The sequence below is a fragment of the Eublepharis macularius genome, chromosome 4 (assembly GCF_028583425.1).
Source record: "Eublepharis macularius isolate TG4126 chromosome 4, MPM_Emac_v1.0, whole genome shotgun sequence".
Taxonomy (NCBI): Eukaryota; Metazoa; Chordata; class Lepidosauria; order Squamata; family Eublepharidae; genus Eublepharis; species Eublepharis macularius.
Genome location: NC_072793.1, coordinates 126,441,360 through 126,467,816, shown reverse-complemented (window position 1 = coordinate 126,467,816; position 26,457 = coordinate 126,441,360). Strand labels below are relative to the sequence as shown.

The following is a 26,457-nucleotide window of genomic DNA, read 5'->3' as shown; positions in this document are numbered from 1 at the left end:
ATGGGTTCTGTAAGGGAAGATCTTGTCTCACCAATCTGTTAGAGTTCTTTGAGGGAGTGAACAAACAAGTGGACAAGGGAGACCCGATAGATATTGTTTATCTTGACTTCCAGAAAGCTTTTGACAAAGTTCCTCATCAAAGGCTCCTAAGTAAGCTCAGTAGCTATGGGATAAAGGGCCAAGTCCTCTTGTGGATCGAAAACTGGCTAATTAATAGGAAACAGAGAGTGAGTATAAACGGGCACTTCTCACAGTGGAGGGTGGTGAGCAGTGGGGTGCCACAGGGGTCGGTATTGGGTCCAATGCTTTTTAACTTGTTTATTAATGATTTGGAATTGGGATTAAGCAGTGAAGTGGCTAAATTTGCAGATGACACGAAATTGTTCAGGGTGGTGAAAGCCAGAGAGGATTGTGAGGCACTCCAAAGGGATCTGTCGAGGCTAGAAGAGTGGGCATCCATGTGGCAAATGAGGTTCAATGTAGCCAAGTGCAAAGTAATGCACATTGGAACCAAAAATCCAAAATATAAATACAAGTTGATGGGGTCTGAACTGGCGGAGACTGACCAAGAGAGAGATCTTGGAGTCATGATAGATAACTCACTAAAAACGTCAGCACAGTGTGCGACTGCCATAAAAAAAGCTAATGCTATGCTAGGGGTTATTAGGAAAGGGATTGAAAACAAATCAGCCGGTATCATAATGCCTCTGTATAAATCGATGGTGAGGCCTCATTTGGAGTACTGTGTACAGTTCTGGTCGCCACACCTTAAAAAAGATATCATAGCACTGGAAAAAGTACAGAGAAGGGCAACTAAAATGATTAAAGGGTTGGAACACTTTCCCTATGAGGAAAGATTGAGGCGCTTGGGGCTCTTTAGCCTGGAGAAAAGACGACTGAGGGGAGACATGATAGAGGTTTACAAGATAATGCACGGGTTAGAGAAGGTAGAGAAAGATGTGTTTTTCTCCCTTTCTCACAATACAAGAACTCGTGGGCACTCTATGAAATTATTGAGCAGTCGGGTTAGAACAGATAGAAGAAAATACTACTTTACACAAAGGGTGATAAACACATGGAATTCGTTGCCACAGGAGGTGGTGGCAGCTACAAGCATTGCCAGCTTCAAGAGGGGACTGGACAAATATTTGGAGCAGAGGTCCATCAGTGGCTATTAGCCACAGGAGATAGATGGTATTCTCTTTGTGGGGAGGTGGTGCTCTGTTGTCTTGGTGCTGGAAGGAAGGCAGTGGGAGGGCATCTGGTGTCCTGGCCTCACTGACAGTCCTTTAGATGGCACTGGATTTCTAGCCACTGTGTGTGACAGAATGTTGGACTGGATGGGCCACTGGCCTGATCCAACATGGCTTTGCTTATGTTCTTATGTTCTTATGTTCCTTTTTTTGGCATGTTTTATCAAGATCCATAGGTGCAGCCAGATTTACATCTTGTAAAACCATTAGACCTGAATCATAGTCTGTGGCACAGAGAAGTTTATCTTTGTGACTCATTTGTAATTTTGTGTAATTTACCCATTTGTATCTGATATGAGCTCCTCTCAATGCTTCTGTTGTTGTTTTAAGTTCTTTCCTTTTATTTAGTATTTTACTTGGATGATCAGTGAAAACCAAAACTGGATTACCTTTAACTGCAGATTGAATTCTGGTAGATTGAATTCTGGCAATGTCAAGTATTTTTTCCCATTGTTCTCCTGTCAGAAAAGACTGCCGCGATATCCCTGGGGCCTTTTCTGGTCAGGTGATTCTGAGGGCCAATTGTGTAAGCTCTTGTTATTACGGAGGCAATACCATCTTCTAAGTTTAAAATATTAGCTAGCCAATTTGCCAGAAAGGAAGGTAGGTCCTCTGAGGCAGTCAGATGTTCCTCAAACCCCTAAATTTCAGGTTTGACTGTTTTGATTGTTCTAAGTACAATATTTTCTCTCGCATTTACCTCTTAACCTTTTGAAGTTCCCAGACTTCCTCCTGTATTGTCTCACTCCTTTCTAAGGCACAGTCTGCTTTCTGTGTGGCATAGTTTATGCTTATTTTAAGATCAGCAAATTGATCTGTTAGTGGTTTAATAAGTAGGGACATTTTTTCAAGAATGTTTTGCTCCATGGAAGCCAACAGAGCTGCTAGAGCAGTATTGGGGGGGAAGTCAATGGCAAACTCACCCGGCTTCCCTCAGCAGCCATTTTAAGTGTATCTTTTCTGCTCTCCATTTGAAGTGCTGACTTCTGAGCTGAGGAAAAAATTCTTGACTGCTTTTAAGTTCATTTTTTTGCTCCTTGTGTCTTGTTTTCTCATATCCTGATTGTTTTGGATCAATTTTGAAAGTTATGATGATTTTATTTGTGGTTTTCGGGTCAGGGAGAGAGGGAGCTTACTTTTAAGTGTCCATCCTGTACAGCGCCAATGCCACACCCCCACAGTAGTCTAATCTTGATGCTATACTGGTGTGAGGCTCCTCCCTCATCAGTGTCCCCATCCAGCCATCTGCAATCCTGCTAGTTGCCACGGGCAGGTGTCCTCAGCCCTCAGATGGGCTGGAAGGGGTTGTATTACCTGGTTCCTCCTCCTCCCTTGAGAATGACAGCCTACCTTGGCCTTCCCAGGAACTTGTTTTACATGGTTTCTTTATCCCACTCTTGGGTTCTTCCAATCCTGTCCTGGCTTGTTTGTGTGGTGTTCTCCTTAGCCTATTGGCAGGAAGGGCTGCCTCTGCCTTTTAGCCCTCTTGGTTCCTCCCCTCCCAGTTCATCCAGAGCTGTTTGTCCACCCACTCCCTGGTCTAGCCCACGTAGGTCCCACCCCTGGCTTGCCTGCTGCCCTGAGGGTTCCTGTCTCCAGGTTCAGGCTATTGGAGGGCTCCTGTTGGCCAGGCTGTTCCTGGGCCATGCTTGTAACTCTCCTCAAGAGGAGGTAAGGCAAAACCAGGTCCCATGGCTGCTGCAAGTGGGGTTTTGCCAGCACAGGGCCTGGTGAGGCCACCTGTCACTGCTGCTGCTGCTGCTGCTGCAAGGGTGGGATAGGTGGTGTGAAGACTGGCAATGTATCTCCAGTCACAGGCAAGCTTATGGGGATAGAGGCGGCCCTCAGATTCTCTGGTCCTAAGTCACTTAGAGTTTCAGTCAGTATACCAGCATTTTTAATTGGACCCAGAAAGAATCAGCACTAAGAATATCCCTAGACTGCTGCAAACTTGGTCCCTCATTGTCACAATCCCCCATTATTTGTTAGTTTAATTGTACAGCTGAGGCCTAATTGCCTGTTCCATATTGTCTATAGGCTCAAAAATACTGTCTGCTTAAAATCAGTTCTAGGATATGCAAATGTATCCCATTCTCTATTCCCCTCCATACTGAGCGTACAAACAGACCATGGAGACTGAGAAAGGGTTAAACAAGAAGGACCTTGATGGTGTTTTGCTACATCTGTAGCTTTTTGTTCCTTTCCCCCAAAAAATTATAGGAAAGTTACACACAATTGTATATAATATGTTGTTTGGCAAGGATGCAACCTTAGGAGCACTTACCCAAAAGTAAGTTCCATTGTCCTCAGTGAGCAATTTCTGAGTCAACAAACAGAGAAGATCAGGCTGCAAAGAAACTCACAAATAAACTTTCGATATCTAATGGCCATGGGAATGTTTGAAATCCCAGTATTCATTTTAAGCTGCTGAGTATTCTCTAAGGGATCACTGAGCTGGTGGAAACAAATCAAACCAAGAAAGCTGGAGACCCAAACATATAAAACCAAATGAACAGAGGCATTAAAAGGTATTGAAAGATTCGGGGTTAGATTCATTATAGGGCGATGGCTCTTTTGTGCTCTTACAATGATGCAGTACAATCATAAACTGGGGTTAACATGCCAATTAAACTGGAATTTCTGATGCTTTACCTTGTCAGCAACATTAGTAGACAGATGTGATGGGACTCTAGAGTAGAATATGACATGTTCCACATATCTTGCATGTATCTTTAAGACTTGCTCAAAACACATTCAATTTCATTTATGAATGTTGTTGACACTATGATTAAATATATGGGAGTCTGTTTCTGCTGGACTAGACGACAATGGATGCTGTTTATCAATAGAGAGGTGGAGCAGATTTCTAGTGGCCATGTTAGCATTTAGAAACCTAAATCCCAATTGATTTTTTCAAAGGAAATTGGACACTTGAATGCCATTTTTACTTCTGGCTATTTATCTCATAGGGCAATCATGATCAATTCTTTCTTTATCTTTCGGAAAAGCCTGCAGATGAATACAGATTGAAACAGGTTACATCAGAACTAGCTCTCAGTATTAGCATCTGGGTAGACTGGAATAGACCTAGTCTGTTTGATTAAACTAATGCAAGAGCATCTTCTTGAATTTAGTGGCTGTTTGAAAGATCCACCATTTTGCAGTCCAAGCCCAATGGAAATAACCAAGTTGTGGGAAATGGGATTGAATATGTAGAGTTTCTTCCCCACCATAGAAATAAAGGAAATAGAAACTCCTTTGAATGGAGCCTCTGACAGCCCTACAAGTCTGAAATGTATCTCAGTGAGAGAGAGGTGAGAGGAATGGACTAGAAAACATTGAATATTCAGCTCAAAAAGTAACTTACAGGAGGGCACCTGTAGTAGCTAGAACATTAGGCGAGCCCTCCTGGATCAGGTCAATGGTCCATCTAGTCCAGCATCCTGCTTCCCACAGGGCTAACCAAATGTTCCCAGGTCCATAAGAAGGGCCTGGAGGTCACCACTTCCACCCGTTGTCACTCTCCCCAGGAACCAATACCCAAATGGCTACATTTCAAAATTAAATTGGATCCCAAAAAACTGGAGGGAGGGGTGCACCTGGAAGTCTCTTACCATCCCGGCCTGCATCTCACTGGGGTGGCTTGCGATACAGTCTGTTTCAGGCAGCTGAATGTCTTAACCAATCCTGGAAATCAGGCCTTGTGGAGCCGGGAATTCCAAGGCTTGAAAGTGAGAGCTGTGAATGGCCTCTCCTACATGTCCACCAGCCTCACCTCAAGGCAGGCTTATGGAAAAGTGCTGATTTTTAGGCTACGGACAATTTCATATAGGTAAAAGTTGTCCTTCAGATATTTATTTTATTTACTTTATAATCTGCCATTCTCCCCAATGCTGACTCCGAGTGGCTTACATCATTCTCCTCCCCTCCATTTCACCCTCCCAACAACCCTGTGAAGTAGATTAGGTTGAGAGGGTGTGATGTGCCCAAAGTCACCCAGCAAGTTTCCATGGCATAATGAGGATCTGAACCTGGGTCTCCCACATCCTCGTCTGAGGGCCAAGCTACAAGTGACAAATGACACTTGAATGGCAAGTGTATTTCTCCCTGTTCACTTGCCCTCCACTCAATCCACTTGACATTCAAGTGTTATTCATCACTTGTAGCTTGGCCCTGACATGACAAGCGCTATACCCCTCTGACTCTCTTGGATCAGGATATCTTGATCTGAAGCCATCTAGAGCTTTAAAGGCCAACAGCCATCCTTTATAAATTCATTTATAGCTAGGAAAGGAGTTTCCCATCATTTGGCTTCTTGGAAGAACAAATGACAAAGATTTTTCCTTAACAGAGAAAAATAAGTTATATTTTAGTATAATTATCTCAGTTACAGTTTATTTGCACAATATATATGGATATTCATTATTTGCTGATGAACGCCTTTTACAATCATTGAATGGATATGAATTATTGGACTTCTACCATTTATTTATTATATACATAATTATTGAAAACATTAAAATCTGGAGCAGTGCATAGGAGACCATCATAGAGCAGTCTCAGTTAATGCAATCTGCAAAAAGGTATTAGCCACTTTTGCACAGTGACAGTGCAGTAAAACATTAATTACCCTTTTTATTCACTCCTGTGCATAGCACATACAGTTTGTACATGTGCCCTGCTCTGCAAGGGGGAAGTAATGGATGGTGATTCAAGTGAGGCTTCAGATCAGACCCAGGTAAAGCCCCAAATAATTTGTTTCCAGTAAAAAAAAATCATACATGCACATTAGCCACAGAAAGAAGCCAGAACTAGATTTTCTTCTGCTTTATGCAATTAGGCCCAAACTGGCTATGACAGCATCCTTGTGGCTGCCATGAGGGCACTGCCCCATTTTAAAATGCTGTGAGGGTCCAATTCTGATCAGGCCCTTAGCACAGCACTCATTCCCCACATCACACTTTTTCTTTCTTTTTCTTTTTTGAAAAATTGTTATTGGTGAGTATATAAATTTTACACAAATTCCCCATATTACCTAGATTATATCAACCCCCCTTCCCCCCCTCCTTATAGACTTCCAACAGCTTTCCAACCCTTAACCCATCTTATTATTTAAATTGCTTTTAACTATATTCTTCTAAATCTTATATATATTATATCCTTTATTCTACTCCCATCACACTTTTTCAAGTGCCAAAACAGTCATGGGGGAGGGGTGTGGCTGTTCCAGCACTTGATAAGATATGCGTGCGGGGCAAGACACAAGAGTACCTCAGCTCACTGTGCTGGGGGCACAATCAGGTTTGGGCCCTCACAGTATTTTTAAATGGTGGCAGCATCTTCATGGCAGCCACAAGGATGCTGGAAGAGTCCCAAAGTCAGGGAGGGATACATCAAAAAAAGCTATCCTCCAAGTTCCCACCAGCAGACCCCTCTGGCCAGTTTCTGGTAAGGCTTGTTCCCAGAGGAAGGCTACCTGGACTAACCTTATCTGCAAAGTACTTTTATTCTAAATTTCAACATATGGCAAAGCACAAAGGGAGTGAAGATTAAGGAAAAAATATTTCATGTGCTTCGGGAGGGGGAAGACTAAGACATCAAGAGGTAAGATTTTATGGAGCAAAGGCTTGGATCCAAACTAACATTTCTGCAGATGCAAGAACTTCTGCCTGCAAAGTGTACTTTCCTGGCTCTCCCTCCCATGGCAGCCTGAAATGCCCCCAGTTCTGTTCCTGTGAGTCCATTCTCCCCAGGAACAGGATTTCAGGGAGCACTTCTGGCTGTCACAGGAGAGGGGAAGAGAGAAGGTCACATTTTGCTGGCAGAAATCCTTGTGCCAGTGGAAATGCCAGTCTGGATCCAAGCCAAAGTCCTGGCTAGTTGGCTGGCAACCCTCATCCATTTTCACAAAATGCAAATTGGCCTGTAGTGAGAAGGGTAGCTTGTGGTCTCTCTGCTTAACATGTATGTGTGGGCCAGCTGTGCCCTCTGCCTTTGGCTCCTGGCTGTGACATCCAGGAGTAGACATGCATTGGCAGCTGCAGCTGTGACTCTGCTGCCTCTTGGAGTGACATTGTAATCTATAAATCCTAATAGATAGCTTCCTTCACAGCTGCTTACAAGAACCATGTGCTTGTGATTAATGCATCTTTTTAAAACTGTACACTACTATTTCTTTTTCAGCCTTATTACAGCCAGTAAATCTCTATGGCTTTTGGGGGGTTTCCCCCATCTCAGTTCAGTCTTATTGCATCTAGTAAATCTTTTTTGGAAAAAAAAATTAAAATCTTCTGGTTGCATGATTCCATATTCACAGATGAGGAGTCATTGTTCGCCAGTTCTTTTTCTATTGGGTTAATGTTTCCAGCCTCACCGGGATCATTCATCACCTGGGCATTATTGCCCTTGAACCATGCATTTGCTTTGTTTTTTTTTCCCCTTCTAATTTGTATGAATAAATAGCTTTGACCTGTTCTCTTCAAGGTACAGGTTCACAATGGCTGTCAAGGAGGACAGAGCCCTCATGTCCCACTATAGAATGCTTGATGCAATATGTATACAGGGCTTTGCCTTAGGGATTTGTTCCAGTCATATCACAAGTTGACAAAATGTTAACATATAATGAATGTTCAGATATATGACTCAAAACTGAAACAAATATGAAATATAAATTTGAATTTGCATGCATTTAAACTTCAGATTCAGAATTTTGCCTGATTTGCGGTTGGGAGGGTATTTTTGATAGCAAAACTTTATATTGGTATCCCCTGATGTATACAGCAAGCATCTGTACAAACTATAAACTGTGATGTAAACACACAGAGATGCAGGATGGGCAGACCTAGGGAAGTTAAAGTTGGCTGCAGATCAATAAGTGGTGCATGTTATCTTTATGCACCAGCCATGTTAAGATTGGTTTCCCTTTCACACTCTACCATGATCCTTGGGAAGCCTTGGGAATACACACAAACAACATACCTGTTACATAAAGTGTGATTAGGCCTTCAGAACTGAGGCAGTTGCAATTGCAAAATCTGATGTTTGTTCAAAGTAAGATCATTCTGAATATGACAGTTGTGAAAACATTCTAGTTGAAAACTTAGATCCGCATAGGGTGGTGCTTTAAAAAGTGCTTAAGAGTATGCAGGAAAAGAACTGCTGTTGCTAGGATATGCTTCTGGTTCCCTGAAAAGATAGCATAGCAAAAAAGTACCTTTCCCAGGGACACTTCATACTCCCAATTATAGTCAAAACTGTATCTGCATTCATAAACTACAGTTGTTCAGTTTTCCATCATTCCCTGCTGTGCCTCCCTTTTAGGCTGATAGTTCTTGCTAAAATACTCACTTTTCATTTTTGTTGCCTGAACTTGGCATCCATTGAGAGATTCTAGTCACATCTGGTTGGCTGTAAATATTTGTGAATTCTTCTGTTCACCAGAGGATCCCAAACTGGGTGGGATCACCCAGTTGACTAATCCATTCCAGTAAAAACAGCAGCAGTAGCTTATGGAAACCACGGTGCCAAATAGAATGGTGAAAAGTGAATATTTTAATACTCAAGAAACTTTTTTACCTTGCCAAAATTGCTAGTTTCAAACTGAAGAGCAAAATTGGAGAATATTCAATCCAGCTTCTGGGTCAACCATCTGAGTATTCAAACATCAGTTCTTACAATTTGTATAATATCCAAACACACATTCCAAAAAATAGGTAATTTTGGATTTTCACATGAGAAGATAACTCTTTGTAGTAGTTAAAGACTGTGTGAGTAAGCCAGAAACATGGAGATAAGTGAATTGAATTTACAAAACTTCCTTATAACAAATCAGACTTTGGGGCAATTTAGTTTGACTCCAGGCTGTCAGGCAGAGAAAGTTCCTTTCCACCATCTGCAGCTGAGATCCTTTGGCAAGAGATACCAGCAATGAGTCTGGACTTTCTACAGGCAAAGCAGGTGTTCCATCTCTGAACCACGGCCTCTCCAGCCAATATAAATAATATGTCATACATTTCTGCTTAGAATATTTGAAAAGTACATTTTCTTAAGTTCTAGAAAATGTATACTTTTAGACTTGGAAAGCATAACTCTACATAAGTGTAATCATAGAATTTTATTCTAAATGCTATTTTTTAATAATTCAGCATTCAGCAAATGAGAGGGAAGCAGGTGATCTAGTACTAATGCATGAAAATAGAATCTAGTCAATAAAAGAGGTACAATGTGATGGTATTCCCAGGTATTTGATATAGATTTGGTATAGAGCTGTGAACAGCGTAACTAAGTATAGTAGTAAATAGCTGGAAGGAATGAAACAAACCACCAAATCCTGCTTGTGAAATGCTTGGGCTCAGATTTGTAAACAAGTCCCCACCATGACACTAGCACAATCCCATAATTACTTCAATACTCCTATAGAAACTTGGTAAGCATATCTGAGATGCTTTCCCTGCTGTCATAAATGGGATCTGAAATTATTCACCAATGATTTTTACCCCCAAGGATAAATAATCCTCTCTTTGAGGCAAATATAGAGCCTTGAAGAAATCAGCATGGATTTGAGCTGTGGAGGCAATAAGTTACATTATTTAAGCCAAAATTAGGTCCTATTTACAAGAATCACCTTACTGGCTAGACAAGATTGCAGGTGTCCTTGATTGGGAGAGATGATGTGGCATGGTTGATGTGTTTTATTCCCAGCCACATGGCATGTGGAAAATCTGAGTGCTTCCCTCACCATCACGGTATTGATTCAGGCTACTGGATTCATGAATGCCTTTCTGTTCACTTCAAAACATTTTTAAGGATGGTTTTTAAAAAATAGGAACTTTGAATACTTCCACTGTAATATAATACTTCCACTCAATTATAGAAGCAGAGTAGGCAGCTTCTAAAGCTGCACAATTCAAAAAGATGTTTTCTGCCAAATGTAGCAGGCAAGTTTAGTCTCTTCAGGATATTCTACCATGGACAGCTCCCCACACTTGAGAGTAAGGCCTAAATCCCCTGCAAAGTTGAATGGGAAAATGAGACAAGGGGATGCACTATTTTGGGGGTTTTTGCCTCACCTAATGTGGCAGAGCCCCCAAAGAAAAACAGCATTCATTTATTTAATGACTGAACATCTTAAGCCCTGTTATACTTAAAATATCCAAAGCATAGATTATAAAGAAGAAAAATTATTCTTAAAAACATTTGAAACATTTGGGCCACCATTAGATTTTGTGAAAACAGCAGGTTGCAAGTATAATCAATAAGTACATTTTGGGACTTCCACATGGTGACACTCTTCTACCAGTATTCAGAGCTTTCATAGTGTCCCTTATTTCACTCTTTCCTCATTCCTGAAGCATTCTTGTAGCATTCTTTACCTTATATGTGATGTTGCATTCTTTGCTGGGTGGTACTGACATGCTACCTTTCAAGTTTGCCGTGATTGGACAATTGGTGTCTTGCCTCTGAACTGGCAGGGCTTTATTGGATCACCATAGGAACTCCCCTGCTGAGGTGACTGAGAAACATTCCCAGTTAGAGATTGGCATGAACCAAAATACAAACCAAAGTTTGTGATGAACCGGGCTGGTACGTGGTGCGCAAACCAGCGGTTCATCAGAGCCCATTTCTGATGAACCGCCACGAACTTTAGGCTGGTTCATTTGGTTCGTTTTTTGGTTCGTCACTGCAGACAGCCTGGCGCCAATCAATCAGTTTCCTAGGCAATGGGATGGACTTCCTGCAGACCTTCTGCTGACCCAGAAGTGGCCTTCTGCTGGCCCGGAAGTGACAATTTGCTGCCCTGGATGTGACGTTTTCATGAACCAAAAAAACCGGTTTGTGAACCTGGGCAGGTTAGTGAAAGTTTGTGGATCATGAAATGCGACGAATCACAAACTGCACAGTTCGGTCTTTTGGTTCTTGCTCATCTCTATTCCCAGTTTGTTGGTTTCTCTGGATAGACCCTCTAGTTAGCTGTTCATCCCCAAAACAGAGAAAGAATAGGGAAACAGTGGAAGGAAAATGGATGGGCAATGAAGCTATATGGAAGCTTAGAAATAATCTGCTGCAATTGGGAGCTCCAAAGTGGAGCAAAAGCTCACGTGGAAACCTCTCTTATAAACGGGTAGTTTTGATAACAAAAGCGGGGTGAAAGCATAGAGGCTACAACACATGGTTGGATATTGCACTATTGTGCTGTACAAATAATTTGCTACTAAATTCTCCTGTGTGGATAAGACAATCCAGTCGCAAACGTTTGCAATAGCACAATAATAGTGCAATATCCAACCATGTATGGACACAGCCAGGATTTGCTCATTCAGAAATGCTGGACAATCACTCATGACTCAGCTACAGAAATTTTCACATTCCCATAGGGATATTTCTGGCCAAAGAAATAACCACAGTGGCCCACTTGTTGCAACAGGAGACAATTAGATTGGCTATATGTTCCATTCAGCAAGACAGGTCTTAGTCTAAAACCAAGCATATCTCCATAGTTTACTGTGGAGCCTTTGACAGGCCTCGTGATGGCAGAGTCTTAAGAGGAAGGGAAAACAAAAACAATAATCCCTATTCCCCAATGATCTTATATATAGTCATCTAATATTTCTGATTGCTTTATTTTTGTACAGAATTCATATAGGCATTATGTCAAAACCACGCAGCATCTTATAGATAATGAGAATAAGTCTGCATGGCAAAGAGGTAGACAGCAAGTCTAATAAAATGTCTCTTTAATGATGGCAATTTTCAGACCATATTAATTTATTACACCCTCTAGGGGACACTTTGTTGCAAAGCTATTGCATCCAGCACTGGCTTGCTTTATTGAAAGGTGATAACCAAAAAATAAAAAATCCCAGTGGTGGCAGAGGAATCTTAGAGCTTTTTTTTTTTTACAGCTTGAGTAATTTACTGTCTATTGTGACATAAGACATGTAAAGGAATATACCAGCAATAGAAGCATGCCTTTGCTGTATGTTAATTTTGCAACCATATTGACTGTGAACATAACCAGCTTGGTAGCAAAGTTTATTTATGATCAGAAGATTGTCTAAAAGGATTGTGCTGTTCTTTGTTCTAAATGTATATTGAAACAATGATCACATATTATGTACCCGCTGAATCAAACTGGAGCTTTTCCTATCAGAGATCTGAATCAGTTTCTTTGGCAATATTTGCTAACTGTGTTAATAACATTCCAAATCTGATCTTTCTCTTTCTAGCAATTGTGTTGTTTAAGCCTCATACTAAATAAGTTCATTATTAGAGCTGGAACTACAATCAGGTTTTTTTAAAAAACAAACCCAATCCATCAAAATGAGGTCATGACTGACTCTAACTCAAAGAACATATTCTCTTGATAACGGGTTCGTTTTTGTAACGGTGGTCTGTTAGCTTTGCCTGCTTAATTGACCAGCTTGAGACATACATATTACGTGTCTTCTGGCTGAGAAATGGGAAATGAACTTTGTTCTCAGAGAGGATTTAGATAAAGACCAATAGGTTCTCTTTTAGGTCATTTCCACTCATGGTTTAACTGCACCCATGAGTATGATGTGCTACGTGTAAATATTGTTAATGTGAGATATGGAAGAGAAATGAAATGTACTTCGTAGGTACTGTAGGCTTTACATTTGTATTCTTTATTTTAGACAATTTTTATTCTGTATTTTTATATGAAAGCACCCATTCTATCATATTTGCCTCCTGTTCTTTCTCCATGAGCTCAGGCAACAGATGAAGTGTAACCCTATTTATCATCATAGCAACCCTGATGTTGAGATTGTTAAACAGTGCAAGGTCTTCCAGTGAACATTATAGCAGAGTAAGAATCTAAAGGCCATACCTTCCTGGTCCAACTCCAACATGTCACCTATTTCATTACAACTCAACTTAAACCATAACTGACTGAAGAATTATTATAATTATCACATACTTTAGTATTATATCAATATATCTGATTCTCAACATAGCCTATCTGTGGATAAATAAGTCCAGAAAATGGAAGCACGAAAAGACAAGACGATCTTTCTACAAACCTCAGAGAAGCCCCAGGTTTGCAGAAAGATCTAAAACTTTGTGTATGTTTAATCCCCCTCCCCCACAACCTAATAGAAGTGGTTCCTATCCCTTTAAGAAAATGATGTCCTCTGAAATCTCAGTGGACAGTCTGAGGGTTGCTAGGCAACCACAAAAATATTGCCAGCCTTCAAACCTTGGTTTCTGCCAATAAAAGGCAGAGGGACAGGCAGCTCCTTTCCCTCCCAGTGCATCCTTGTTCCCCTCCCTCCTGACCTGAAGAGAGGACTCATTGGATCCACACCAAGCAGCTACCACTGGGTAACTTGCTACCACACAATTTGCACAAGTCACACAGGTGTAGTGGTGGCTACCAGATTACTTGATGCCACATAACTCACCTGGGTCCAGCAGCAGCCTCCACCAAATGTGCATGATTTGTCCAGCCCAAACAGTGGCCACCACACAAGTTACCTAAGCAACTTGCTATTGCATGTCTTTTGTAATCTGCCCAGACTTTTCCCAGGGTCAGGATGTCAGTTGGAGGGAAGGATGGAAAGCTGAGACTCGTTGCAGTATAGTGGTTAGAGCATCCGACTAGGAATTGGGAGACCAAGCTTCAAATCCACGTTCTGCCATGGAAGCTTGCTGGTTGACCTTGGGTCAATCACTCTCAGCTTAATCTATCTGACAGGGTTATTGTGAGATAAAGTGAAGGATAAGAAAATGTTAGCTGTTTTAAGCCCTCATTGGGGAGAACAGTGGTGTATCAATGAAGTAAATAAATAAGTAATAAAGCTGAAACCTGGAGGAGACGGATTTTTTAAAAAGTTTGTTAGTGAGTGGGAAGGAGAGAAGAAAGCTGGGAAAGGGGAAAAGATATGGGGGCTGCCACGAGGAGAGAAAGAGGAAATAGTGTGAGGAAGGGGGATACAGGGGGAAATGAAGTAACCCCCTCAAGTCCTTGCAGGTTTCCTGCTTGTACCTATCAATAGCATTTACCATCTAAATCAAGGCATGTTAAATACTAGCTTATATCTCTTTCTGCCATGCCTGCATTTTTGTTGTTTCCTAAATCTGCTTTTAATTACTAGATTCTTTGTTTGTTACTGGGTTTTTCAAAGATCTTGACAAACTACAAAGCCTAATAACTTTTCCCAGAAATCTTACTCTTGAGAAGATAGAAAGCGGGTTGGGGAGCCACCTGGTGTACATAGGAATTCTGAGCATAAAGCTACTTTAAACTCATGATTGCTGGATTATCAAGAACCTATATGACTCTAATGGTGTGGGGGGGGGGGGGAATTATGGCAGCTGCATGAATTAGGCCCCATCCTAAAAGATGTTTGGCCTAGTCTTGTTCAACAGTCTTTTAAAAAAACAGCCCATAGTAGTTCTGATTAAGCAAGCTGGGACACCAAGAGTTTTCTCTGGACTCATGTCAGGAACTAAATGGAGACAGAGGTAATACTGGAATAACTAGCATATTTCAGAAAATATTAGGAGATAAACATGAGAAAAGAACTGTGAACCATTTTCACTGTTGTGAGAGTAATAATAATAACAACAACGACAACAACAACATTTGATTTATATACCGCCCTTCAGGACAACTTAATGCCCACTCAGAGCGGTTTACAAAGTATGCTATTATTACCCCACAACAATCACCCTGTGAGGTGGGTGGGGCTGAGAGAGCTCCAAAGAACTGTGACTCGCCCAAGGTCACCCAGCTGGCTTCAAGTGGAGGAGTGGGGAATCAAACCTGGCTCTCCAGATTAGAGTCCCGTGCTCTTAACCACTACACCAAACTAGCTCTGGTACCAAACTGGCAAACTGGCACCAAACTGCAGGATACTTTACTAGTCAAGGAGGCCCTAATCTTAAGGAACTATTTTTTTTCTGGGAACAGAACTGTAAAAATTCTCAGAAGTCAGTCTGAGAGTAGATGAAGATTTAATTTAATTTAATTTATTATATTTATATTCCGCCCTCCCCGCTTTCGCAGGCTCAGGGCGGATAACAAATACAAACATGTTTAAAAACATTTAAAAACATTAAATAATACATTTAAAAACCATTTAAAAACATTAAATATAACAATTCATGCTGCATAGTGGTTCATATAAGCTTCTGTGTTTGCATAGGGGTGATGGTTTAACCCCCCCCCCTTCACGGGGGGGGGGCGGGCGGGCATTATGAAAATAAACAGGAGGGTTGGAGATGACCGTTTGCCTACCTGCTAGGAAGGGGCAAGATAGATGGCTGTTTGAATATTGTGAGTTGGGCCGTAAAAGTTTTACGACATGTACCTTATTTGATTGGAGAAAGGGTGCAAAGAAATGCATGTGGGACTCCAAATTTCACGACAGGGCAAAATGTGACAGGAAGAGTTAAAAGATCTAGAAGCATACAAGCCAAGGTCCAGGGAACTGTTAAGTGAAGTCTGTCTTGACCAGCTTGTACTTTTCAATATTCCAGGAAGCTTGCATCCCTTCTGGAGAAGGGAATGCCAAGGTAACACCAGTGATCATACAACTCAAGATAGCCTCATGTATTTTATTTCTTTTTATTAGTTCTGCAATACCCTGTAGTGCTTTGATATGTTTTTTCAGTTCCCTTGAGTTCTAGTGAATTGAGATTGTAATTTGGTAAATAAAGATTTCTTCCTTTTAAAGATCTCAGACTAAGGTCAAAAATCTCAACCGGGCACCTGACTGCTCATCCATCAGCACACACATTAGCCCCTATCTGTACCTCAAGCCACAGGCAGGGAACTAAAGGGCAGACCTTGGGTGATGGCAAGAGAGGGAGAAGGAAAGGGGGCAAGCTCTCTCTCTCACACATACACACACCGACTCCCCTTTGCCTACTGGATAAAGACAGAGGGAAGGAGGAGGGGATCATTATTACTAGAAAATGACAGAAAAATAAAACAAGACTGAACTTTGAATCTTAGGTGTTAAGCATCAATTCACAATACCACAGTACTCCAGCCAAACTGAAGTTCTTTTGTGAGACATTCAAAGGTTGACTAGGTATTTTTCAGAAGGCATGTTTCAGTTCCAGGAAAGAAGTGAACTCTTGTGTTGTTTCTTCACATACCCTGGACAAACACTACAAAAAGTGTTTCTTGGAATATAAAATGTCGACCAACCACACAGTTGCTCTGATGGAACAGCATTTCCTTTTGTGGAAGAGGGGGTGGTGAAAGTACTGTCCACAAAATCTGAGGATGGTTAGGTGCACACCACTGAATCAAGGAGCAACTACTGTTGTAGACAAACTTTTCTTGCTGTTGATTTCATTAAGCTAATGGTTAGTGTGAACATCTGAACACAGGCCATTCCACTATCTGCCTGTCAAACCAAAATTTAGAAGCACGGTTTGATGTTGGTTTATTAACCACAGTTACATCTTCACTGTGATTTCACATTGCATAGAAACATGGCCATCCTGGCTTAATCCTAGGTTTGCTTCATTGAAATGCAGTCTGGATGGAATACCAGCCAAGTTTCTGCAGTTAACAAAAAGGAGAGAATAAAGGTAATGGAAATGGAAACAGTACTTGTCAAACCAGGATGGGAATGAACAATGGCAAGGCAAATCATGGTTTCATTTCAAAAAAGGCTCCAGTCACTTGAGAGCAATCACTATTAATACAATACAGAAGAGAGGTATATAGTAGCTTTGGAAAACCATCTGAGTTTTCAAAAAATAAGTTGTTCATAGCCCTGCAAAAATTTATAACTTACTCTTGTGTTTCTAGCAACTTGTATTTACCGAGCCTGAAGAGAGATATAAGGTAGTGACAGATCTCCTGAATTTGAAGCATTATGAATTTACTATAGCTTATTTGAGAAAGCTCGGAGTCTCCACTGCATAGTTTTGAGAGTAATGAGAATCTGAGGCAACCAGAACTGTTCCTGGAGTCATCACACAGGAATACAGGGCTGAGGGGGGGGGGTCATCTCACTGTGCAGCATCTCAGGGCTATTTTATGTATACAACCTGAGTGACAAAAATTTTTCCTGAACACCATTTTAAAGATGTGTGAGAGCATGTGTGTGCATGTTCAAATGCTCCCCCATTAAAAAAATCTCTCCTGCCTACATACAAAATACAAGGAGCATACAAGGAGACTTCTATAGGTAAAGCATTCTCTCTAGCACGATAAAAATTTTATAAATGCTGGGAACTTTTTTAGACCAGGAAGTGTGTGTATTTTAGGTGCTATCAAGTCACTTCTGACTTATGGTGTCCCTGTGAATTAACAACCTCCAAAATGCCCCATCATTAACAGGCCTGCTCAGATCTTGCAAACTGAGGGCTGTGGCCTCCTTTATTGAGTTAAGTCGTCTCATTCTGCGTCTTCCTCCTTTCCTACTCCCTTCAACTTTTCCTAGCATCTTTTCCAGTGAGTCTTATCTTGTCATGATTTGACCAAAATACCATAGCCTCAATTTCATCATTTTAGCTACTTGGGAGAATTCAGGCTTGATTTGATCTAGAACTGACTTACTTGTCTTTTTTGGCAGTCCACGGTATCCATAAAACTTTCCTCCGCCATCACATTTCAAATGAATCAATTTTCTTTCTGTTAGCCTTCTCTATTACTTCAGGGAATGTTTGATCATGCATGTTTCATTATTTCAGCAAGTCTTCAGTCATGTTAATCCCCCTCCCCCCATCTCTAGTAGTTTAAAGTGGGACAATCAGAGAAAACCTTTTCACTGGATTCGGCTGAACAGATAAACTTCCCACAGCCTTAATGCAAGTCCTCAAATCGCTACATATTCCTGACTTCCCATCATGCATCCTCAGTACATTCTGTACTTCATTCTGCTTCCCACTTGCATGACTCCCTTGTAGCTAATCACCTTCTTTGTTTTGATACACCCCTTCATTTCCATTTTTCCCTTCCTCCTGCTCAGTCCTACTATCTCAAGTAACTTGTCCTCTTTCTATTTCTCCTTGCTTATTTCACTTGTGCGATTGGTCACATAGCTCACTTCCATCTCAAGGTCTTGGCCACTGTTGAACCAACCACTTCAGGCATGCAAATTCTCAGTGGTTTTGCTATTGGTGAAGTAGTTTCCTAATGACATGTTATATAGATATTTATGCAGCCTTCTCTAGGAAAAGAAATCAAAACTGTCTAGAAACTTTGGGGGTCCTTTTATAGTTAAAAAAAAACACATCTGTATCTACATCTCTGTGAGCATTAAATGTGTACATATATTGCCAAAAAGACTCTTCTAGTCTCGTCGTCATTTCTTTGCTTTCTTTCTTCCACTTGTGGCACGCTTTCTCTTCTCCTCTTCTTTCACCTCACCAGCCAAAAAAATTTCACTACCCAAAGGCTCCGTTATCCTAGTATATAAATCAAATGCAGAGAAAAATGAATGTAGCGGGCTTTATGTTAGATTTATTTTGCCCAAATAAATTACCACAAATATTGGAAGCAACCAATACTATTTGAGGGCTGTAAGAGTTGTACATGAGAACTGAGAAGGAGAACCAGCATGACGTAGTGATTAGAATGTCAGACTAGGATCTGGGAAACCAAGGTTTGAATCCCCAAATCTGCCCTGAAATTCTCCTGGGTGACCTTGGGCCAGGCATTCTCTCTCTCAGCCTAACTTGCTGGGAGGGAAAATGGAACAGATATTGAAAGCTACTTTAGGCCCCCCCATACTATTCTTATTAATATATTTTTTAAAATTTAACTTATAATATGCAAACCAGTTACTGCAGGAAAAAGTCAATATGCATGATTATCCTGACAACTCTGAACTATTACCTGTCAACAAAAATATTTTAAGGAATTTTAAAAAACTATAAAAATATTGTACAGTTATACCAGTCAACAAGAGACCAAAATTCATTTTAAAAATTCCAATTTTTTTTTAAATGGCTGCCTTATTTTCCTTCTCTTTATTTATTTATTTATTTATTTATTTATTTATTTTATCGTATTTGTATTCCGCCCTCCCTGCGAGTAGGCTCAGGGTGGATAACAGCATTAAGAACATTTAAAACATTCCATATAAAACATTTAAAAGCATCATACAAAAATATAAAAAATAGCAGCACTCTTTTTCCTGATGGTGGCAATACAGTTAATAACAAATAATGCAACAGTACAATTGAACATAGCAGCACCTTAAGAACAGTGGTGGGTCGCTCTCATAGGGAGGGGGGTAGATATTGTATCCTCCAGCCAGCGGAGGCCCAGCCTCAGCCATAAGCCTGGCAGAACAACTCTGTCTTACAGGCCCAGTGTAAAGATAGTAGATCCTGCCGGACCCTGGTCTCGGTAGACAGAGCGTTCCACCAGGTAGGAGCCAGGACTGAGAAAGCTCTAGCTCTAGTCGAGGCCAGGCAGGCCTCCTTGGAGCCAGGGACTGATAACAATTTCTTTCCTCCCGATTGGAGGGTCCTCTGGGGAATATACGGGGAGAGACAGTCCCTCAGGTACGCTGGCCCCAGTCCACACAGGGCCTTTATAGATCAATACAGCTTGTTCGTGAACAGCAGATTGTGCTGTTCGTTGCTTTTTTTTGTTCATATTGCCGTTCATGCCCATCTCTAATTCTAACATCACCCTATACAGAAGGGAAATTTTAGTGAGGCACAGTTTGAAGTTCCCTTAGCCAGCATATGTGGTAGACTCTAAGCCATCAGAGACCCTTGGAACATGGTAAGAGACTGTTTTACAGGACAAAATATCCACATCAAACCAAGTGTGTGGGGGTGAGAGACGAAGGCAGGTGAACAGCTGACTAAAGAGAGGTCAGTCTTGAGGTCATAAGATCAGATCAGAAGATCAGAGTAGTATAAAACTTGGAGACCAGACTGTCATCCTCGCCCATGGAGAGACATGGCAGAGAGATCCAGGCAAGGAAGTCATAGAGAACCTTGCAGTGGAACCTCCTAATACAATAGCTAAAGAGCCATCACACGATACAGAGGATGGGGGGAGGGTGTCCCCCTATAATTTGAGCATACATTAAGCCCTTTTCAGATTATTACCCTGGGGGCTCAGGCACTCCCAAACAGCAATAGATGAGCTTTATTTTGTTGTTCAGGCTATATAAGCACTAGGCCAATTCGATGACAATTGCATGTTATCTAACCTCCAGGCAGAGAAGGAAAGAAAGGGCACACTTAACATGGAAAGGGAAAGTTGTCAATGTTTTAATTAATTAGGTGAAAGTAATACTTGTGCACAAGGGCCACAGCAAAGATGACTTTGTACCCCTCAGCAAAGCTTATATCTGTAGGGTTGCCAACTCCAGCTTAGGAAATTCCTAGAGATTTCGGGTCTTGTTTGTGGAAGGAAAGCAGAAATGTGCTATCAAAGTCCACCCTTTGAAGCTGCCAGTTGCTCCAGGGGAAATCATTTCTGTAGTTTGGAGATCAGTTCTAATTCCAGGAGAACTCCAGGGCTCCTCTGGACATTACTAACTCTAGGAATACCCAGCAAGCATAATTTTAAACAAGAGTAAAGCAAGCCTCCCCAGAGCCCTTCAGGTCTTTTTGTCTTTCTCTTTCCCATTATGAACAGGGTGCAAACACAGTCCTGATGCCTCATGGTAGAGATTCCAGCCAACATCCTGTCACTGCTGCTCTTCCTTGAGGAAAAAGCATGAACTTTCTATGTTTATTTCACAAGCCACGTGGTATGGTCCCCTTTATAGCTCCTAGTGCCATTCATTACATGTAAACAAATGTCTAGATACTGTTACCATATTGCTCTCGGAGAAGCAGGGAAAGTACTTCATCCCCTTGCTATCAATTTTTAAAATTCTTCTGTCTCCAAGTCCCACTCTTTAAGATTACTAACCTGCTGTCTGTAACTAAGAGAGAAGATCCCTTCTTACTTCCAATAGTGGAACTGGAGGGAAGAAATGGATAAAATATGTTTTAGTGAACACATCTAGGTGATTTTATGATTTTATGTATATATTAATGAATCATTATAATTTCTATTTTGTCTAAAGCCACCATCTATTTTATCATAAACTATCTAAAATAAGTAGAAATCTCTCCTGAGCAAACACTTTGCCCACGCCACTGCTCAGGTTGCTTAGGGCCCATAACACACATCTTCATTTATTAAAATATATGAATCCCTCCTTTCCTCACTGAAAGGAAGCCCCAAGATCAGGCAAATTATATCACAGTAAACCAAAAAGCAATTTACAATGAAGTTAAAAACCCACAACAAGCAGATATCAACCTCAAAGATGGCAGACTCAACAGGGCCTCTCAGTAATTGGAAACCATCCAGTGCATGGGTTCATAGAGCGAAAGTCTGGGAAGGGAATGATTTTTGAGGACTAATAAACTGCTAGTTCTTATCTGAGTTAAACAATTTTAGAATGTATATTATCTTTGGTGTAAAAGACAAAACCATGTTACCAAATAAGTTTATTTACATTACTTATATTCTGCTTTTCTCACTGAGAATAAAGGCAGATTACATGTAATTCAGTGCAGTCAATAGGATGAGAATCTAGTAAGCAATGTAATAGTGCTAAGATTAAAGCAATCTAAAAGCATAAGTATTAGATATCTGTTAAACAATACAGAAAATGGTATGGCATAAGTAAAAGACAATGCAATAAGAGTAGGATAATACATATAGCAAATAGATAATACATACAACAGAGTTGCGCTTACCGTAACTACTGTTCATTGACGTCTTCTGTGCAGACACACATGGGACTGCGCCTGCGCAGGCCTGCCGACCGGATTTTTCTTTTCTAGCAAACGTCCACTAGGGGGCGCACGTCCGACCCAATGCGCATGCGCGGCCGTTTCCCGCCCGAGCGACATTGGGCGACGTCACCCCCTTTCCCCTCAGTTTCTCCTTTGCCGCCGAATGCCTTCACATTATCTGGAAGAACACAGCGGGGTAGGAGGGAGGGTTGTGTGTCTGCACAGAAGACGTCAATGAACAGTAGTTACGGTAAGCGCAACTCTGTTTTCACTGTCCGTCTTCTGTGCAGCCCCACATGGGAGACTCACAAGCCACTTAACCAGGAGGCGGGCATGTGTTCTCACTGAAAAAGAGACTGAAGCACTGCTTGACCAACAGCAGCCTCTTTCCTTTCCCACACATCTAGTGCGTAATGATTAGCGAACGTGTCCGAAGACGACCACGTTGCAGCCCTGCAGATGTCATGCAAGGGCACGCCCCTAAGGAAGGCCGCAGAGGCAGCTTGCGCTCTGGTGGAATGAGCTTTTACTTCCAAAGGGCAAGGTAACTGAGCATGCGAGTAGCAGGCTCTAACCGTTTGAGTGACCCAACGGGAAATTGACTGGGCTGTAGCAGCCTTTCCCTTCCTGGGCCCATAATAGCACACAAACAGTTGTTTGGCACTCCTAAACTGTGATGTACGTTGGAGGTAAAATAAAATAGCCCTTCTCACATCCAAGGAATGTAAAGCCCTTTCAGAGTTATCAGAAGGGTCAGGAAAAAAGATAGGTAGGACAATGTCTTGTGAGGTGTGAAATTGAGTGGACACTTTGGGTCTAAAACGAAGGTCAGGTCTCAGCACCACCTTATTTTGATGGACCTTCAAAAAGGGAGCATCCCACCTCAGGGCAGCAAGCTCGCTAACTCTGCGAGCAGATGTAATGGCAACCAGGAAGGCCACTTTACAGGATAACCATTTTAAATCACAGGTAGCCAGTGGTTCGAAGGGTGATTTCATAAGTCCCGTCAGCACTACCTGCAGTGACCATTGGGGAACAATTTCCTTGACTTGTGGAAACATATTATACAACCCCTTCAAAAAAGACTTCGACAAACTGTGGGAGAACACCGTCTTCCCATCTATTTTAGGGTGGAAGGCTGAAATGGCAGCCAAATAAACTTTAATAGAGGAATTAGAGAGTCCCCCATCCTTTAGGGACAGGAGGAACTCAAAAATAAAAGACAACTGGCAATCCCAAACATTAACTGCGGTGTCAGCAGCCCAGGCCTCAAAACGCTTCCATTTAGCTGCGTATGACCTGCGAGTGGTGTCCCTACGGGCATTCAGCAAAATTTCAGCTACCCTGTCAGACATCCCCTCCATGCCCGAATGTGCCAAGCAGTAAGGTTGAGTTTGGGTAGGTCGTGATACCAACCCCCTTTGTCGGACAGAAGGTCCGGGTTCAGTGCGAACCGATAATATGACCCCTGCGAAAGCTGCATGACATGTTGGAACCATGCTTGTCTGGGGCAGAAGGGGGCCACCAGAATTAAGTGCGGCCCATCCCTCTGGATTTTGCTGACGACCCGAGACAGCAGTGGGAACGGAGGGAAGGCATAAAACAGGTGCCCTGTCCAGCGTATCTGGAACGCGTCCCCCAGGGAGCGGTGACCTAGCCCTCCCCTGGAGCAGAATTGCGGGGCCTTTTTGTTGGCCTCCGTCGCAAAAAGGTCTACGTCTGGGAACCCCCAGTCCGAAAAGATGGAGCTCAGGTAATTGTCTGCTACGGTCCATTCGTAGCTGTCGAATCGCATCCGACTCAGTTTGTCTGCGATGACATTGGTGGTACCGGGAATATGGACCGCCTGAAGGAACACGCCTCTGTCCACGGCCCAGTTCCAGATCCGAACGGCCTCGTCGCAGAGGGCCTTGGATGTAGTGCCCCCTTGCTTGTTCAGGTAGAACATCGTGGTGCAATTGTCTGTGAGCACCTGAACCGCTTTCTGCTGCAGCGTGTCTGCGAATGCGATAAGGGCATAACGGACCGCTCTCAATTCTAGCAGGTTAATATGATCTCTCCTTTCCTGCTCCGACCAAATCCCATGTGCCCTCAGGGCACCACACTGGGCCCCCCATCCTACTGTGGAGGCATCAGTCGAGATTGTGATCTCGGTCTGGATGGACCCAAACGCAACACCCCCAAGGAGGTTAGTCTCATCAATCCACCATCGTAAGGCCCGGATAATCCCTCTGGGGATGGAATATCGTTTACTCTGGGACTCGTGTTCAAAATCATGAACCGACAGGAACCTGGAGAGGTTGCATGTGCAACCGGGCCATAGGGGTGACAGCTGTAGAGGAGGCCATGAGGCCCAGGAGCCTCTGGATCGCAGTCACGGATTGGAACCTGCACTTAGAAAAAAGGTTCACCATCCTGCTAATCTTTAAAGCACGCTCTCTGGGCAGAAAACCTCTGTTCACGCCACCGTCCAGTTCCATACCGATAAACAGTATCCGTCTGGACGGGGTAAGGTTAGACTTTTGTAAATTAACCAAAAGTCCTAATCTGGAGCAGGTGAGCATAACCGTATGGATCTGGGCCAGGAGTGCATTAGCAGAGGGTGCTGCTAGGAGCCAATCGTCAAGGTAGGGATAGATGGTACAACCCCGTTCCCTCAAATAAGCCACTACCACAGCCATACACTTAGAAAAAACTCGTGGGGCTGTTGAGAGACCAAAGGGAAGCACTTGGTAATGGTAGGCCTTATTGTTACAAAGAAACCTAAGGTACTTCCAATGATCAGGATGGATGGCAATATGAAAGTATGCATCCTTGAGGTCCAGGACAGCGAACCACATGTCCTCGGGCATTAACTGGAGGACTGTGTTCAGGGTAAGCATTCTGAACCGCTTGAGGAGAACGAATTTATTCAGTTCCCGAAGGTCTAAAACGGGTCTCACTCCTCCATCCTTTTTGTCCACCAGGAACATCCTGGAGTAAAAACCTAAGAGGGGGTCCTGAGGGAACACCTCCCGCACAGCCCCCTTCTCTAGTAGTGCCACAACCTCAGCCTGTAAGTTATCAGAAGAGGATTGCACTGAGAGGTCAGGAAGAGACAACACTGGGTAAACATCAAACTGAATTTTATAGCCAACTTTAACGATATTAAGAACCCAACTATCAGATGTAATTTCTGCCCATGCAGAGGCAAACTGAACCAATCTGTTTCCAAACACAACAGACTGTTCGAATTCTAGTCAGAACTGCTTTGGCTGAGTTGCTGACTCTTTGGCATCGTGGGCTTGTTGACCGTGACGAGGGCGGTAGCTAGGCCTCCGGCGCTGAAAGGAACTTGCAGGCTGCTGGAATTGCCTGTAGGACCCATAACGGGGATACGGCTGGTATCGCTGTTGCCGACCACGATAGCCCTGTGAAGGGCGATACTGGAACCAATTTTCGGTAGATGGTCTGGCTGGGAGGATGCCGTAGGAACGGGCTGTCAGCCGATCTTTGCGTTTCTGGGAGAGGTAGTCATCTGTCTTGAATGAGAACAGGGATGGACCCTCAAAGGGCATATTCTCCACCTTATTCCGCGTCTCGATGGGTAGAGCAGTCGTGCGGAGCCACGAATGCCTGCGGAGGACGATGGAAGAGGCCAATGTTCTGGCAGAGGTGTCAACGGTGTCACAGCCAGCATTTATCTGTTGACGAGAAAGGCGCAAGGCTTCATCAAGAACCACCTTTGCCAACACCCTCTGGTCTGCAGGGAGCTTTTCCATAAAGGCCGCCATGCGGTTCCAAAGGAAAATTTGATATGCTCCCATGATGGCTGAATAGTTGGAGATCTTCAGCATCAAGGCAGCAGAGGAGTACAATTTCTTGCCCAATGAATCGAGCTTCCTGCTTTCCTTGTCAATGGGCACCACATAAGACCCCTGGCGTTGACAGGTCTGCATTTCCTCCGTAATGAGGGAAGAAGGAGGTGGGTGTGCAAAGAGGTATGCACAACCGTCATCCCGTGTCTTGTACACGGCCTCCAGTTTGCGGGATGTTGGATACACAGAGGCCGGCTTCTTGCAGATGTCGTGAACGATCTCCACCAGGCCCTCGGTGAACGGGAAAGCAATAGTTGGAGGATTCCTGGACTGGACATATTGTAAAATCTTGTCCTTTGGCTTAGGATCCACAGCAGATATCTCGATGTCGAGAGAACGGGCCATTCTGACCATCTGCTCAGAATAGAGCCTGTAGTCCTCCGAGGGTGACACACGACCAGTCCCAATGATGATGTCATCTGGCGACGGGTCAGATGGTGGGCTGGGACTCGGGCCCTGAGAAGGTTCCACACGGTGATAAGGCGAGACATGCCTGGGGGAATCATAGTGGGAGAACTCACTGCGAGCATCACCCCAATACTCCCTGCCAAACGAAGGAGAACTGGCATACAGGGAGCCCTCTCTATCATAGCCACTCC

At 42.8% G+C, this 26,457-nt stretch overlaps 1 protein-coding gene across 1 annotated transcript in view; it reads right to left on the bottom strand.

Annotated features, from left to right (window-relative positions):
- Window positions 1-18,450: 18,450 nt before the first annotated feature.
- The window catches only part of C4H3orf20 (chromosome 4 C3orf20 homolog), a 113,137-nt gene continuing 105,130 nt past the window's right edge, over window positions 18,451-26,457 (bottom strand). Inside the window, exons 15-16 of the mRNA XM_054976399.1 lie at window positions 21,124-21,174; window positions 18,451-18,647 (exon numbers count right to left, since the gene is read on the bottom strand). Of these exons, the coding sequence (XP_054832374.1) occupies window positions 18,545-18,647; window positions 21,124-21,174 (154 nt within the window). The 3' untranslated portion in view covers window positions 18,451-18,544. The remainder of the gene's footprint in view (window positions 18,648-21,123; window positions 21,175-26,457) is intronic.